Here is a 16,293-nt window from a genome sequence, read left to right as displayed (position 1 = left end):
CTGCAGGAGAACAGATGTAACCTGTGGGATCCCATCAAAACAACAAAGATACAGAGATAGATGTGCGCATAAAAGAGCATCTGGATTACAGTTCTTCAGCTGTCCAAACCACAGAAGGCAGGGGGGAGGAGAGTGGGTGAGGAAGTGGAAGTAGGTAGGGAGGAGGCTGCAGCGAGCTTTGGCTGTCAGTACAGTGCCACTGTGAATTCAGAGCAGGGGGGGGGTTTAAAGATGCGTGGCTGCATTCACCCAAGCACGGGAAGCCCAGACTCGCAAGCACCCGAAGAAGCTTTTAGTGAGCTGGGAGAGTGGGGAGGATGCTGTGGCTGGAGGAGAAAAACTGGAGCACCACGCACCCTGATCATGGAGGCCAGGAAGGGAGTCTGCACTTTGTAAAGCTACCTTGTTTACAGGGTATTTCTAATAACATTGGCTTGTAGGTGCATTGTTTTTCCTGCCTTCATCGGTACAGTAATATGAAGCTGTGAAAAGATTACATTTTCCTCTATGTTGGGTGCAAACAATGTTTTGCCGGCGTGTGTGTATCCAAGAAATGGACACCTCAGAGTCAAAGCTGCACTGTGAGGATATACTATGAATGGGTGGCACCAACAAAGACTAATTTAATATGAGATTAGTTCTTATTAGAGTTTAGCAAAACTAGGTTTAAAATCAATAAATCCAGGTTTAAAATTAAGCAGAGCTCTGATGCACATTTAACTAATCTTAAAAACATTGTTTGCAAACTAGCTGAAATGTTTGCAAAACACTGCAATGTTTGCTAGCTAGCTAAAAAGTGCTGTCAGTATACATTAAGCGTAAAAGAAGGGGGGAAACATTAACTTTTGGCTACTCTGTATTCCTTAACAAAACAGTGCATTGTTTACTTGCTAGCTAAAAAGTTAACAAAACATAATATGGTTTGCTAGCTATCAAAAAGTTAAACTGTCATAGTGTTTGCTGGCTAGCCTAAAAGTTTACAAAATGATAAGCTATAGAGTTAGTTAGCCTTGTTGGCAACTCACAATGGCTCAGCAGAGAATCTCTAATTTCTGTTAAGTACAGAAAAACTCAGTGGCCAAATTAATGGTGCAATAAAACCAAGTAACGGAAGATTTAAAAACTGACAACAGCTCAGTAAAAAAAACAGACTAGCAGTAACTAGTAGACTGTTTTAATGGATCAACTGGAGTGAAAGACGGAAGAGACGTATCATAAAACTCAATTGTGTTTGTCTTAGTTAGGAACTTAGTTAATACTGGATTACATTTTCAATTGGAGTTTAGTTTCCGTTCAACTGGATTTTAATTAAATTTAGGATTGGAGTAAAAACTAAACTGAGGTTTAAATGTAACCCTTCTTAATTTTAAGATGGTTTTTAAGTTTGTTGCAACATATTTATTAATTAATATACCATCTAATCTGGTTTAAAAATGAATCCTTGTTGGTGAAACCCAGGCAACAATAAAATGTCCAGAATAGAAGGAGCCCTTTTTAAAATAAGACTGGCCAGTATATCTATGATGACAACCAACAATAGGGTCCTCCAAGATCAGGAAGTTCAGGTTAGGGAGCAGCTTTAAACCGAGAACCCTTCCACTACCAACTCACCTTATAATCAACTCATCTATTCATTCCTCTCCTTCTTCTTCTTCCCTTTCCTTCCTTTCTTTGTTAGGCGGACAGAAGGCAACGCCCGCTTTGTCTCGACTCCATCTCGCAGCTGTCAGAGCAAATGCCGGACAACTCGTTTGACATACTGAAAGCTTGTGAGTGTGCAATCGTGTGTGCGAGGCTTAAGCTCTATCTCAGCACATGGACAATCTTAAACAGGTAAGAAGAACACATACAAGTCACTCAGAACACATATCCAGCCAGTCCAGCTGTTCCCAGTATTAGAGAAATAGAGCTGCCGTACCAGAAAAGTCCTATAGGAACCCTGAGATTGAGGAGAATCTACAGGTCAGACTGGCCTCATACCTAGGCCTATCTTATAGGATGTTTCTGATTGGCACACAGGCTGTGAGGGACCCCAAAGGTAAGACAATTATTTTGATTTATCACTTAAGATGAAATGGAGCTAAGAACTTTTGGGAGACAGGAAGTTAAGATCCCTTCCACAGCCATGTGGAGCAAACCCAGCATTCAACAGTTTTAGCAAAAGCGACTTGTCCAACAGTGAAGTCTCTCTGTGTCATGTTACTGAGTCCGGCGGCGGGCCACCACACATACACTGTCCATTGGCACGCCCAGGCCTCTATGGTAACAAAGGAAGGTGGGGGAGGTTGGGTCAGGTGGGTGGTTCTGGGAAGTTGAGTCCGAGCCAGAGCCACGAACCCAGATCCAAGGTGGCGACGGCGGTGGCGGCGGAAAAAGCGCTGTGTGTGTGAACGGCGGAGAGAAGAGGCGCATAGGGGACAGTAGGGGAGGGGGGGGAGGAGGAGGGAAGGGAAGGAGGGGGGGTGTGTGAGGGCGGCGAATACGGCGGTGGAGAGGAGTTGACTAGCGGGCAGAGGGAAAGGGGAAGGGGTGTGTCCGCATGTGCCAAGCCTCACCAATCAATGAAACACCATCCAAAAAGTTCTTCAGACATCCATGCCATCTTTCTGGTTAAAGGGGTAGTTTGGATTTTTTATGTGGGGTTGTATGAGGTACTTATCGATAATCAGTGCATTGCCTACAATAAATGCCAGTCTGCATGCCCCCAGTTTGCAGAGAGAAGTACGAGCACGTAAGCTAAGCAATGTACTGCTGTGGACAAGGTTAGCAGCGAAACACATTGCAACCAGCTGTAACCAATAATAGCCTAGCATGTCAAAGACACCCAGGTGTCTGTGGTCAACAATGCTATTTGCACCCGGGGTATAAACAGCCACATAGCCAATGTGCTAGCTACACCCTAGCTAAAAGGTTATCTAAAACATTACATTGTTAGTTAGCAAACTAAAAAGTTGTCACAACATTTAATTTTTTGCTTGCCAGCTAAAAAGGCTGTTAGCCTACTCATGATCGCTTTTAGAAAAAACTTGTTGACCGCAGCAAAACATATTTTAACCAATTAAAAAAAGGCCCATCCAAAAAAATTAAGGCAGAGGCTACATGTACTAGGAATGGAACAGCCAATGTGGCTATCTATACCCAGATATATATTAGCTTAGCATGGCAGAGACTGTGGTCAACCACAACCACATAGTGAGTATCACATGGCAGAGACAAACCGTTGTATTTTGCTAAACCTAACCAAGTAGATTTGTTGTCTAAATCGTACCACACTGAAAAAAATAAGGCAGATGCTATCTGCATAGCCTGTGTGGCTTTATAAAACAAATAAAACGACTGAGGCAGCGGTGGACCAGCAACTTCTATGTTCTGCAAGTTAAAATAAAAGTACACACCCGTACATTACTTAGCATTCATGCTGGTGCTCCTCTCTGCTTCTGCAAACTTGGGGCCGTGTCGACTATCATCTACTGAAGGTGATACACTGACTATCGATAAGTGCTTCATACAACCGCACTACAAATAATCCAAACTATCCCTTTAAAAACACACTTACGCACATTATCACACTTCCCTTTATTCACTAGTTCAGACACCAGCGGGACAGAGAGGGCACAGTCAGTCGCCTTGTCTGCTGATGCGAGACAGGACTCAAGTCTTGTGGAGGAGGGTCCTAGCCTCGCCCCGCCCCACCCGCCACCCCCACCGATGACACTGCCATTGCAGCAGAGGAGGAGTTACGGAGCGGGGAGAGGGGGAGGTGGTGATGGCAGAGGAGAGGAGGGGGGAGGAGGAGTGTTTGGTCAAGGCACAGTCAAAAGGAAGGGGCGGCAGGTGGGGAGAAGGGAGGTCAGTCAGTGCTTTTGTTTTTGTTTCGTTTTTTCATTTACCTTGGTGGTGAAGAGAGAGAGAACAAGTTCCCGCTGCGGTGGCATCGCGCTAAAAGTCCTCCCCATGGCTCACACCGCCGCCACGCTCACGCACGGCTGCACACTGGCCGTTCCAGGTGGCACGGTGACCTAATTCAGTTGAGATAGTTAGTTCAGAGCTGGACTGTCGCGGGGCTTTTATTTTTTGCGGCAGAGTTACAGATTATCATACATGCAGGTCTGAGAGTAGAGTGGACACAGAGACACACGGAGGGGGGAGATTTTGGTGCAGCAGGGAGAGACCAGACCAGACCAGACCAGACGCACACCCATCAACCCCAGGAACAGGACTGCTCCACAGATCAAAATGCACCCAAGCCATTCTATCTGTGTGCCTCTCCCCAGCTCTCAACGTAATTTCACAGTGTGTGTAATGTCCTTTTCTGCATAAAAATCAATTTTAAAAATTTTAAAAAGGACCATAACCAAGCCTTTAAATACTGCATCTGGTCAAGTGCAAACCCCTTCATATAAATTTTTGGTTTGCACCCAGTGTGAGAGGCTGGAGAGAGAAAGGAGCACCAACCCGCACTTACCCTGACCAAAGAGAGCAAAGCTGGGCCAGCATCTACACCTGTCTCCCCCTGGGTCCCCAGTCAAATGGGTCTGGTGGTCATTTTACACAAGAGAAACAGATAGTGGAGAAGAACAACATAAACAAGAAGGGGAAATGTCCAAACCCTTTGCTTTCTTTTACCACAGTAGTCAGCCAAACATTCTTTATTATAATAATGATTATAGTATACATATTCTCAATAAAAAGCATGCTGATTTTGTTTTTTACTTTTTTGTCTTTTCCTAAAAAAAGGCAAAATTAAAATACTTCTCTAAAAAATACGGTTTCAAACATGGCAAACAAGACATTTCGCAAACCACATAATTCTACAAAGGATGCAACTGGTATGTGTTTGTATATACAACACAGAAAGATTACACTGTGAGATGCAAAAGTCACTTAACCACTAAAAACCACACGGGGAGAGGGGAGGGGGGGGAACAGCGAGGCAGTAAGGTGATTTCAGAGGGTATGTCTGTGTGTGCATCAGACCGCTGTCAAATAGTAGCTGCAGAAGAGTCCCAAGTGATTGTTTGAAGTGATTGTGGAACCACATGGGTGCAACTGACCCTTCCTGAGTCCCGCCCCTTTTCACTCTGTGCTCTAATAACAGTTGAGCAAGCTTGGCACCTGGTGAAATCTCAGTCAACTTTCTCTTTTCCTGTTAATATGCTATGTGCTCTGCTCATCTGTTGAAAATACTACCAAATTTTTAAGATAGTTAAAAGATGTTACTAGGCAATCTGTAAAAGGAACATATATTCAAATTTTAAGTTCACAAATGTTAGCAAAATGCTAGTTAGCTAATCTACATCAATCATTAGCTAGCTGGTTACATGTGATAGCCAATGTTAGGTAAATGCTAACTAACTGGGTAATGTATATTAATTGTTAGCTCACATTTTGCTAACATGTACATTTGTGAAGTCACATCTTAGTAACTTGTAGTCTTATAACATCTTAAAATTCCATTCTTTTTAGACGAGCCTAGCACATAGCATATCTGAATACAGGAAATAAAAAAGGAGAGAGTTGTCTGAGCTTCCGCCGGATGCCAAGCTTGTTTAAGTTACTGGTGCACAGAGCAAAAGGGGCGGGGCTTATGAAGGGTCAATTTGCCAAAAGTACCTGTACTTGCAAGTCAAGCTTTTGTTACTTTCAAGCAGCAAACCTCACCTACCAGCTCCAACAACCAGATTAAAACCAACACTAAATCATCTTCGCAATTACAATCTGAAGCAGGTCTGGTATTTGGAAAAACGTAGGATAGTTGGGGGCAACTGGAAGACACTGCCACATCTCTCACTTCATTGGTGCTATCACTGTCATTCCTGCTTAAAACCAGCGGCTAATCCTGAACCTGTGAGGCTCAGTTTGTGGCTTTTTAAAAACCTTATGATATGAAACAAATCTAACACAGGAGTGCAAATCTACGAGAAAGCTTCACAGCTCGAAGCCTTCTGGATACTAAGATCCTTAGGGCCCCTGTACCCCTGCCCCCCCAACTTGAAATGATTAAAAAGTCAAAAAGCACTTAAAAATGGGAGATCCCTCCACTTAATGCACTTCACTCAAAGCTTATAGGCACATAATTGAGCTTGTCACATATCATGATTCCTTATAGGATGCAGTGTAAAGATCCTTTGTAAACAGCTCATTCAGTAGTCACACATGGGTATTTTTTCCATTTACAATTCATTACACCCCCAGGTTGACTGACATGTAAACTACATTAAAACAAACAAAACACAAACTATTTGTTAAAAAAGGCCTCTGAACATGTAGGAGGACTTAATACAGAATATATACAAAAGTCATTGTCACCTCCCTCCCTAAAACTGCTGACCCTGTACCTTTACGAGGAGCAGAAAATGAACTGCTGACAGGGTGAAAGGTGGAATAGAATAGACTCTACACTGAAGTTTACTGTTAGAGGTAGGCAGCTGTAGTTAGAAAGAGAAAGAGAGGTGAAGCAGTGTCTTCCAGTGTTGTAGTTAAGAGTACAGGTGGGGAAAAGGGTCAAGGAGAGATCCAAACATACATTACAGTACGTATTATGTGTGCTTTACTGTTTTTTTTTTCTGCAAGGCGCAGTCTTAGCTGCTGCGTTTGTGCGCTGCAAGATCAGGAGCCCGCACATACCTCTCTCTTGCACTCGTTCACACATACTACATCCACATCACATTCAAGACAAACACCCACCCAAAACAACCTTGGTTCTGTTGGACACAATGCAATGCAGCCAGTACACAATATGTGTTTATCTGACTTCCCATCTGACTTTTAATCTAAACTCTTCAACATAAGGCAAAAAAGGTTTAAAATTAGCTGCCCTAACTGATCATCTAGGCCTAAAGAGGATGGCTAATGTCTTTTGTCGTAGATTTGGCCTTAGAAAATCATAACTGGGTTGCGTAAATAAAGGCATATGGAACGACTGACTGGATCAGTCTAATACTGGCACAAGTGTGAGACTGGCACAATAAGAAAGTAAAACTGAGAAGCACAAAGAATGCCCGTTCGACAGATGAGAGCTTCCCTTTCATGACCGCACTGTGCGTGTGCAAACAGGACCAAGGTTCGCTGATCAAGTCCCTCGTAAAGCAGGTTAATAAACCAACGAGCCCCCAGTTTCACACCCCGCCCCAGACACTCAGAGCCCCCAGACGCACACAGTCTCACACACACACACACGCACAGCTGCTGTAAGGTGTTCAAGTTTGGGGTGGAAGAGGAGATGGGAGGGGGGGGGTGGGGGTTCAGGGCAAAGAGGGAGAGGGTGGGCGGGCAGAGAGTTGTGTGCGACTATCGGAAGGGGGGCTCAGGCGTGTGAAGGGAGAGTTCGGGGCGGCGGAGGATGGCCTCCTTGCGCGTGGGCGGCGGCAACGGCGGCTCATACACCCTGGGCGCAGCCATGGCGGCTGCCACTGCCGCAGCTGTGGGGACCACTGGCCTGAGGGCGTCCAGCGTGGCGACTGGCTGGGCGGACATCGTGGGTACAGCAGGTACTGCGGAAACTCCCGGCATGCCAGGGATGGCAGTCACGGTGTTCGGTGGTGGGTAGGCATACTGGAACTGGGGGTACTGCTGCAGCTGCTGGTAGTACTCCGCATAGTACCTAAGAGAAGTGAGGAAGGGGAGTGGACAGGGATGGATTAAGGAAGAGAGGAGAGGGTTTAGGTAGGAAGAGGGACAGCATGGGCATTTATAGTGCCACTTAGCAACACAATGTGACTAACAAGAAAGTGATAAAGCAAACAACCAGCATGGAAATTCAAAACAATAAAGTTTGAAACAGGGCTTATCATTTATGTTTCCTGATGCAGATATTGACTGGTGTTTACAGAGGCCAAAAGCACTAAATGTGCTGGTTAGGTTAGGTTACTTTAGCAACAAGTAAAGCTATTTTTCTATCAGCAAACTCTGTAAAGGACATCAATGTTGTATTCCCTGTCAGCTTTGGAGGCTTTGTTCGTCCCAGTGTCTGGTTGTGATCACTGGGAGGTTGCTGAGCTTAGTTCTGTTGCCAGCTAACAGCTAAAAGTTATGGTTACGTACTTTATCAACAAGGCTAAAACTATCTTTCTATGAAAAAACTCTGTAATTAAATCTCAGAGAGTTGAAGCTGGATAGCCGGAGGACATAAGTGGGGAAAGCAGAAAATATTTTTTGCGTAAAATATGATGCAGTTTCACCCACATCAGTTAATAAAGTTTAGCAGTTGAACAGATGTATTCTCCTTTCATGCTCCGGCAGAGTCATAAGCGAAAAAGCATTTCATTAGATGCAAATTCAGTATATGCCCCCAAGTACAGGACAAGTCATTAACAATTGTTAATCATTTGCCAGGAAAAGACAAACTCTGAAATACCATTAAATTAACCCAGAATATCCATAAAACAACTTTTTTGCCATTGCTGGGCCAGATACTGACTTAGGTGCCATATAGCATGATGGACTTTGACTTCATGGGAACTCTAATCAGCCATGAGAAATGTGCCTATGAGATGACAGAAACATACAACAGACAAGCAACAATTCCAAGAGGCAAAGAGTGGGAACATGTAGTATTAGAGAAACTTAAAACTCAATTCTCTCTAGGAATTTTAGTGGTGCTGCAGGGCTGATGGTAAAGTGGATCAAGGATCGTGCCCTACCTGGCCATGGGGTCCTCAGCAGCCTCCACTGCCTCTTCCGCCGCACGGCCAGCTGGCGTAGGGAGCAGGGGTCGACGCGGCTTGGCTCTCTGGTACATGAACGGCTTCATCACTGGGTCTGGTAGCAGGGGTACCGACCGCCGTAGGGGACTGCGGTCCCTCTCACCAGACTTTGCCACAGCTGCTGCAGCTGCAGCGGCAGCCACTGACTGCTGCTCAGCCACAACCTGTTGGCCCTGGGCAAAGTAATGTGCCTGCCTGGCTGCCTCAAAGATGGCTGTGGTAGGGTCCGCTGCTCCCATGGCGCTTATATGAGCATAGGCTGGTGTGGCGGCACCGTAAATCGCTGGTGCAACAGTGTAGGCAGGGTTGACCGCAGCCGCTGCTGTTGGCATTTCTATTCCAGGAGCAGCAGCCAGATAGACAGGGGGGTTGGCCACAGTTGGGGTGTAAACTGGGGTTGTGTAGGCTGCAGCCGCAGCAGCCGCAGCAGCAGCCGCTGGGGTTGCAGCCATCTGGCCGTAGATGTTGGGGGTCATCGAGCTGTACATTTGGGTGGCACCTGATGTAAGAGCTGCCTGATTGGCCACCGTTCCATAAAGCTGATTGGCAACATTGGCACCATACACCTGGCTGGCAAGGGCACCATAAACAGCTGGATTCACCGGGTTTCCGTCAGTGCGTGTGCCTGTGGTGATCCCAGTGAGAGCTGCGTATGTGGGATCAAAGGTGGAGGTGTTGTAGACTGAATTGTGCACACTTTGTTGGACTTGTAGTGGCAAGCCGGCAGCCGCAGCAGCTGCGGCAGCCAGGACCGCTGCCTGGCTCTGGTACTGCTCAAGAGAAGGCTTCCCCACGGGGCATTCTCCGGCATAGTGGCCCTGCTTTCCACAGTTAACGCAGGGGATTTTTCCTGTCGGTGCCTGCTTGCTGGGCTGGACCTTAGACAGCTCTACAGACAGCGGGCGGCCCTTAAATGACGTGCCATGTAGGGCCTCAATGGCCTGGAGAGCATCTTCCTTGTTTTCCATGTGGACAAAGGCATAGCCTGCGGAAGAGGAATGCCTGGCTGTCATTGAGCGCAGGGACAACAGTTAGGATCACAGTGGCATTGCCACACTTATCTATTACTTCTACAAAAAGGTCTAAATAATGCTAAAGAAAACCACCTCATCCATCTCAATAGGGACAAATTTAAATGTAGTTTTACTTTCAGCCACTTACTGAAAATTGTAGTTAGTTATTAGTTTCACTGACTAAATCTTGACAAAATAAAGGACTAAAATGTGACTTTAACTAATTTTAGACAATCTTTAAGCCATAATTTTAGTCAATATTTAAGTCATTATTTACATATTTCTCCTGTCTGTAAAAATTCAAATGAGAAGAAGTATATCTCACACTGTGTTAGTCATCTATGCTGAGAATGTGCTACTGACACATTCATCCATGTCGTATTATAAATGCATGTCACTGATGCATCATTACTGGTTTTCAGACACAGATAATATTTAATTCCTGACAAAACAGACTTTTTATATATTACTGATGTCTGCTAAATTTGCTGCCATGTTTGACTCAGTAGACCTTTGATCTCTTATCTTTAATCCACAAGGCGCACCATCCTCGTTGGGAACAATACACTCTCTCAGTTTGAATATAAGAGAAGAGTCTCTCCTCTTTCTTTTCTTCCCACCTGAGAGGCCACTGGTGAAGATGGTGATTATTGGCAAAAATCTGGCAATATGATATCTGTATATCATGATACAAAGGTTATGATTCTATATTTTGCAATACCAGTGGGCAGCCTGTCCAGGTAAATTAATACTCATGCATTTCTTACTTAAAATGTTTTCAGAAACATATTTTGGTGTACTGTTTAGTTGTAATACTAGAAAGATTGGGATAAAAAAAAAAACAATATGGCAAACTCCACAAAGTCCACAAACCAGTGGGTGGCTCCATCAACTTATTCTACTGTCTATGACTCTAATTTAAGGAACAGAACATTTGCAGGCACTCATAATCTCTACACAACTCAGCAGTTGGAATAAGATAAGACTGTCAGATCTCTTACCGGCACTACCCATGATTTCACTCGTGCCACAGTTTTACTAACATCACAGTGCAACCTGAGCAGAATGTGACGGGGAGCGTTTTAAATCAATTCAAATGTTACACGGGTCTCCACTCACCTTTGACTTTGTCACACTCAAGAACTTTCCCAAACGTCTGGAACAGCTGCTGGAGGTCTTCTGTGGTGCACATCCCACTCAGATTACCCACAAACACCTTGGTGGAGTGCAACGGCCGTCCCCTCGACTCCTCCACCACCAAATTCCGTCCACGAAACTCCCGTCCATTGAGCTCCCGGATGGCGCGCTCAGCGGCGCCCTCGCCCTGCAGGTGGACGAAGGCGAACTGTCGCAGCACGCTGCAGCTGACCACCTGGCCGTAGGGTTCGAAGATGGCTGACAGCTCCTCCTGGGTGGTGTCCAACGCCAGGTTGCCCACGAAGAGCTTCACTGTGTGGCTCTTGTCCATGGCGCTGCAGAGACACAGACTGGTTATGCTCTTGACTGTGGTTAGAGATAAGTGAGGGGATTAACAACAACAGTGCAACTATTGGCTGCCACAGATATAACAACTACTGAGTGAGCACAAAACCACACGTTTGGCTCTGTGGTGGCCAGACGTGGAGGAGGAAGTAGTGGAGTGCATTTGTCTGAATACAGGGGTGGACTGCAGCACACAGGGACAGAGCTGACCCAGCTATTTAGAGTCTTTTACAGAGCTTTAAGGGAAGGGGTGCTGCTGAAATTGGGTTGATGAAAAAGAAACTTACAAGACTTGCTCCATTTCTCCAACATTAAACTTCTGTTCATCATGCAAAAATAAGGCAAATAAAAGACTAAAGATCTAGAGATTCAGCACTAACCACTTTTCACTCAAATTTAAATTTTATGATGTGGAGGATACTTATACATACACTCTCGATAAAGAACCTCAGTGGATGAGTGAGCGACCACATTAACAAATATTGCAAATTAAAAACCACACAGACCCCACATTTGCCTGTGAGGTCAGATAAACTCAGATTAGGTAAAACAGAGCAGGATTTCCCTACAGAAAACACATTATTCTCCCTGAACACCAGCTACATACTGTCAATACACAACATGAAATCGAGGCATTTTGAAGGAGATCTTTAAAGAAATCTCATTCTGACTTAAGAGAAGCTGTTGATCACCCAAACAGCTATGAGTCACACTCATACACAGCAGGCAGCGAGGCTATAGGCCATAGAACATAGAACACGCTGCTGGGAAGAAGCAGGGTCTGGTGTATAGGCAAGAATCTGACATATCACGATACAGCAGTTACAATTCAATATATTCAGTGTATTGTGATACTGTGAACAAGGCGATATACTGCTTTTTTTTAAAAATCCACCTTTAGGAAAACTAGAATTTATGCGATCAGAACAATGCCAGATAACAACACTGAAAACTAACAGTTGGGGTTTAAACTAGGGCTGAACGATTTTGAAAAAATATCCAATTGCGATTATTTTGACTGATATTGCAACTGTGACATGATTTGCGATGTTAGCGGTTGTTATAATAAGGATTAGGAAACTACCAAATGAAGATTTTTTTTTGTAGGACAGGACATCTATGCCTCACAATATTTATTAATTTAAAAGCTTTATGACAAACATTTTTCCTTTAACAACATCAACATTGCACCTCCTGTGATTTGAAACTTACAGAAAGCCATATTGTGATTGCCATAAAATTTTGATTAATTGTGCTGCCCTAACTTAAACACAACACAAAATGAACCACTGCCACAAATCTTGGAATGTGTCACCAGTACTGGATCAGTGCATAGACTTGCATACTCGCTAGTACTGATACCAGCATTTATGCATGGTATCAGTGGTGCATTTTCTGATATTTGAATTGGTATCAACATAACCTTAAGTGACAGCACTCTTTCAAACAGGCGTGTTACTGGAGGTGTGTAGTCATATAACTTGGACTCAAATTACAAATTTGATGACTTTAGACTCAACTTGGCAAAAACAAAAAAGACTCAACTTGGACTTTAACACCGGTGACTTGTTATGTCACTTGGACTTGAGCTTTTGACTTGAACCAAAGTTTAAAAAGTCATTTAAAAAGTGTGCCAAGAATGAGTTCATTTCCTAAAATCAACTAACGTTAACACTATTCATTCTCAGTAAGATGAAACTTAATTTCCCACATACACTTTGTTTGAACCAATCTGACAGCATCCAAGCAAGTTGTGGGGCAGAAAAGATAAGATAATTTTCTTTGCATTCAAAAACTACAGAATGGTCAACAAAAAAATGAGGGTCAAAAATTACAAACGGAGACACAACAACTTCCTGGGCTGGCTTCCAGGCTGGGGCAAAGACCTTATTGCGATTGTTTTGACAGTAACTGTGATATGATTCACAATTAAGGTTGTCAAACACATTGATACTCAAATACTTTAACATCATATTTAAAAACAATATAATACTAAAATTAGATAGTATCAAAAGTACATAATCTATAAAAAGGAAAACAATCTAAGTAAGGGGGTTGCATCCTTTACTCTCAAAAGAACCATATTAGCCAAAAACACCCACAAAAATCCATCTGGAGCCACACCTATTTAATTTGGTATTTTCCTCAAAAGACATTTCCTTTGGGTTTTGCATTCTTTGCAAGCTTAGGGAGACTAGCCACCACAATTTAGAGGAAAAGGTGAAGCAGAGCCATAGATATACACACATTTTTGTTAACAAAATAGAATGTAAGCATCACTTTACGCAATAACAATGATAAATGAGAATTAAAATAACAACAATGTTGAAAAGAAAACGTATTAACCATTTCCATAAAAAAAAAACAGTCAAAGCCAGAGGGAGCCACTGGAGAGAAGCAAAAGTGCCGCTTGAGATCGCAGAGCCACAGGTTGCTGACCCCTGATCTAAGAGCTCGTGCAAAACCTCATTTCAGTCTTAATGTTCCTGCATCTGTCAGCATAACAAAAAACAGATAATGAGTGACTTTGTCTGCACCAACACGGTATGAAAACTCTCAAGTTTGTCTATTCTTGATTTGTGGAAATGATCATTTTTGCACTGAGGCTACATTTGCTAAAACGCTTTTCATTTGGCGAAAAGCCCATTACGACTTGTTGACGTCTCGAAAGTCAAAGTTCAGGACATGACCTGCAACTAATGTCAGAACTTGACTTGTTTCTTCGATGTCAAGACTTGAGACTTACTTGTGACTTGACAAACAACGACTTGGTACAGAATAGCCCTTTTCTTTGAGTTGAAAAAGCTGCCTCGACTTCCCTTATTCCCCTCCTCGCGAGCTTCTGAATCTATAGGTAAAACTGAAGTGTGAGTCTACAGGTCGGCCAACACCTTTCCTCCTCCTGATCCTGAACAACCTTTATGGCTGGCTGTAAATCAAAGGGCAAAGTGGAACATGACACCAGGGAATGACACTTCTATTTTTTGGTTTAGGTTCCAGCCAGCTGCTGCTGACTTAAACTACACCTCCTCCAACTGCTGCTGCTCATAGAAAACATGTTAAACAACAGCCTCAGTGTTTGTGTACAGTATGTATGTGAGTGCAGTGTACCCCCTCTGTTACATATGGCTGCTGCTGCTGCATGAACACTGGGTTCATTTGAGGCATATCCAGGGGGAAGCTGGGTTTCTGATGACGCAGCACGACGCTGAGTCAACACATTTTCAAAAGTCGGCTCGTTTGCGAGCGAAATAATGAACGAAAAGACAAGTTAAGTTGCGCTGAAACGTGTTAGACGCATTGTCCACGTTTGCTGTGAAAAAAAAAAATGTGAATGGCGAGACGGGATGCTTTTGGTTTCGCTCAAGGTGTCCAAAGCAAAACAAGCTCCAGAGCGAAAACACATGGAGAAATGAATAAAAAAACACGTATTTTTGCTCTGTTAACCGCAACAAGGGCGATAAACACTAATATCTGATGCAACAACTGGCTCTCAATAGGAGATCGATACAATGTAACAAGCGTTTTTTACCGCACAGGACTGAATACAGTGTAACACCGAGTGATTCCTGTGCGACAACACGGTCTAATAGTCTTTGTCGTTACAACATACCAGCCAAAAACACTTGAGCTTAAATACGAATTGGAATTAATTACCTCCCAGGCGGCTCAGATGAGGAAAATACTGCAGAAAATGCGATTAAATAAAAGGATCTACCATCTTACCTAGGCGGTGCTGTATTTCAAAATGGTAGCGCCTGCTTCCGTTTGCATGTCGGGCATACTGCTGGAAAGGCTGCAGAGGGGGAGGGCTGCTGCTGCTGCTGCTGCTGCTGCACCCAGAGGATGCTGCTGAATCCTCACAAAAACACCTCAAGAAAGGACTTACGTAGAGGTTGGAAGTAACTAAGTACAAATACTTTGCTTTTGCACGTAGATAGAGTTTTCAGATGTCTACACTTGAGTATTTTGTCTGACAATAACACAAAAAGGACAATTCCTTGGTTTATCCATTTGTGCATTTCACACATGACAGATGTAACTATGAAAACAAAAAGCGTAAAAGACATAACGAAGAAAAAGCCATATTAAAACCAAAAAGGCCATAAAGACGTAACAAGACAAGAAAGACGTGACATGATGAGAAAGATGTAACAAGACGAGAAAGACGTAACAAGATGAAAAATGATGTAGAAGTAACACGATGAGAAAGACGTAAAAATGTAACACGATGAGAAAGACGTAACAAGATGAAAAATTACGTAAAGACGTAACAAGACGAGAAAGACGTAACAAGATGAAAAATTACGTTAAGACGTAACAAGACGAGAAAGATGTAACAAGATGAAAAATGACATAAAGACATTACATGATGAGGAAGACGTAACAACATGAGAAAGATGTAACAAGACAAAAATGACATAAAGACATAGCATGAGGAGAAAGACGTAACAAGACGAGACAGATGTAACAAAACGAAAAATGACATAAAGACGTAACATGATGAGAAAGACATGACAAGACAAGAAAGTTACGTAAAGACAATGGGATGAAAAACAACATTTAAGATGTAACATAGCAAAAATTACATAAAAGGCCTGACAAGGCAAAAATGATGTAAAGAGATAAAAGATGTAACAAGCCAAAAAAAAAAAAAACAACATAAACATATCAAGTAGAGAAAGATGTAACAAGACGAAGATAATGAAAAATGACATAAAAGACTACAGACTTCAACGTTTCAAGAAATTACTCAAGCAGAGGTGAGGGGTAACTGTGTACAAATACTTAGTTGACACCAGTATCTTTACTTTCTGCTTTTGCCTCCCCATAATCAAGACTGACTTTAGCATAATTATGCAACATGCAAGATGTAACAAGACAAAAAAGACATAAGATGAAAAAAACCACATAGAGATTTGACAAGAAGAAAAATATGTAAAGATGTAAAAAGATGAAAAGTGACGTAAAATACATAAAATGAAAAACAATGTAAAAGACATAACAAGATGAAAAAGATGTAATGAAAAACGACATAAAAGGCATAATGATGAAAAACATAAAGTCATATAAGGCCTAAAAAATACAAAAAA

General features: G+C 43.0%; 1 protein-coding gene and 1 long non-coding RNA gene across 5 annotated transcripts; both read right to left on the bottom strand.

Annotated features, from left to right (window-relative positions):
* Positions 1-1,309: 1,309 nt before the first annotated feature.
* Positions 1,310-5,192, bottom strand: LOC146305848 (uncharacterized). Its single transcript, XR_014769152.1, has 3 exons — positions 4,466-5,192; positions 3,891-4,019; positions 1,310-2,257 (listed from the first exon to the last, which is right to left on the bottom strand). It is a non-coding gene; the product is annotated as an uncharacterized LOC146305848 (long non-coding RNA).
* Positions 5,193-5,699: 507 nt separating this feature from the next.
* rbm14b (RNA binding motif protein 14b) lies at positions 5,700-15,246 on the bottom strand. 4 transcript variants are annotated; one of them, XM_084712566.1, is made up of 4 exons: positions 14,858-15,246; positions 10,838-11,190; positions 8,643-9,711; positions 5,700-7,603 (listed from the first exon to the last, which is right to left on the bottom strand). In XM_084712566.1, exons 2-4 carry the CDS (start codon positions 11,184-11,186, stop codon positions 7,291-7,293), a joined length of 1,731 nt encoding a protein of 576 aa, XP_084568692.1. In that variant the 5' UTR covers positions 11,187-11,190; positions 14,858-15,246; the 3' UTR covers positions 5,700-7,290. The 4 variants fall into 4 exon arrangements, with proteins under 4 accessions (XP_084568692.1, XP_084568691.1, XP_084568695.1 ...); XM_084712565.1 differs by having other exon boundaries at positions 14,927-15,246; XM_084712569.1 differs by having other exon boundaries at positions 8,643-9,690; positions 14,927-15,246.
* Positions 15,247-16,293: the final 1,047 nt, after the last annotated feature.

The sequence above is a fragment of the Lutjanus erythropterus genome, chromosome 23, assembly GCF_056507025.1.
Source record: "Lutjanus erythropterus isolate fLutEry1 chromosome 23, fLutEry1.hap2, whole genome shotgun sequence".
NCBI lineage: Eukaryota > Metazoa > Chordata > Actinopteri > Lutjaniformes > Lutjanidae > Lutjanus > Lutjanus erythropterus.
The sequence above is the reverse complement of the archived record's forward strand: the minus strand, read 5'-3'. Positions and strand labels throughout refer to the sequence as shown.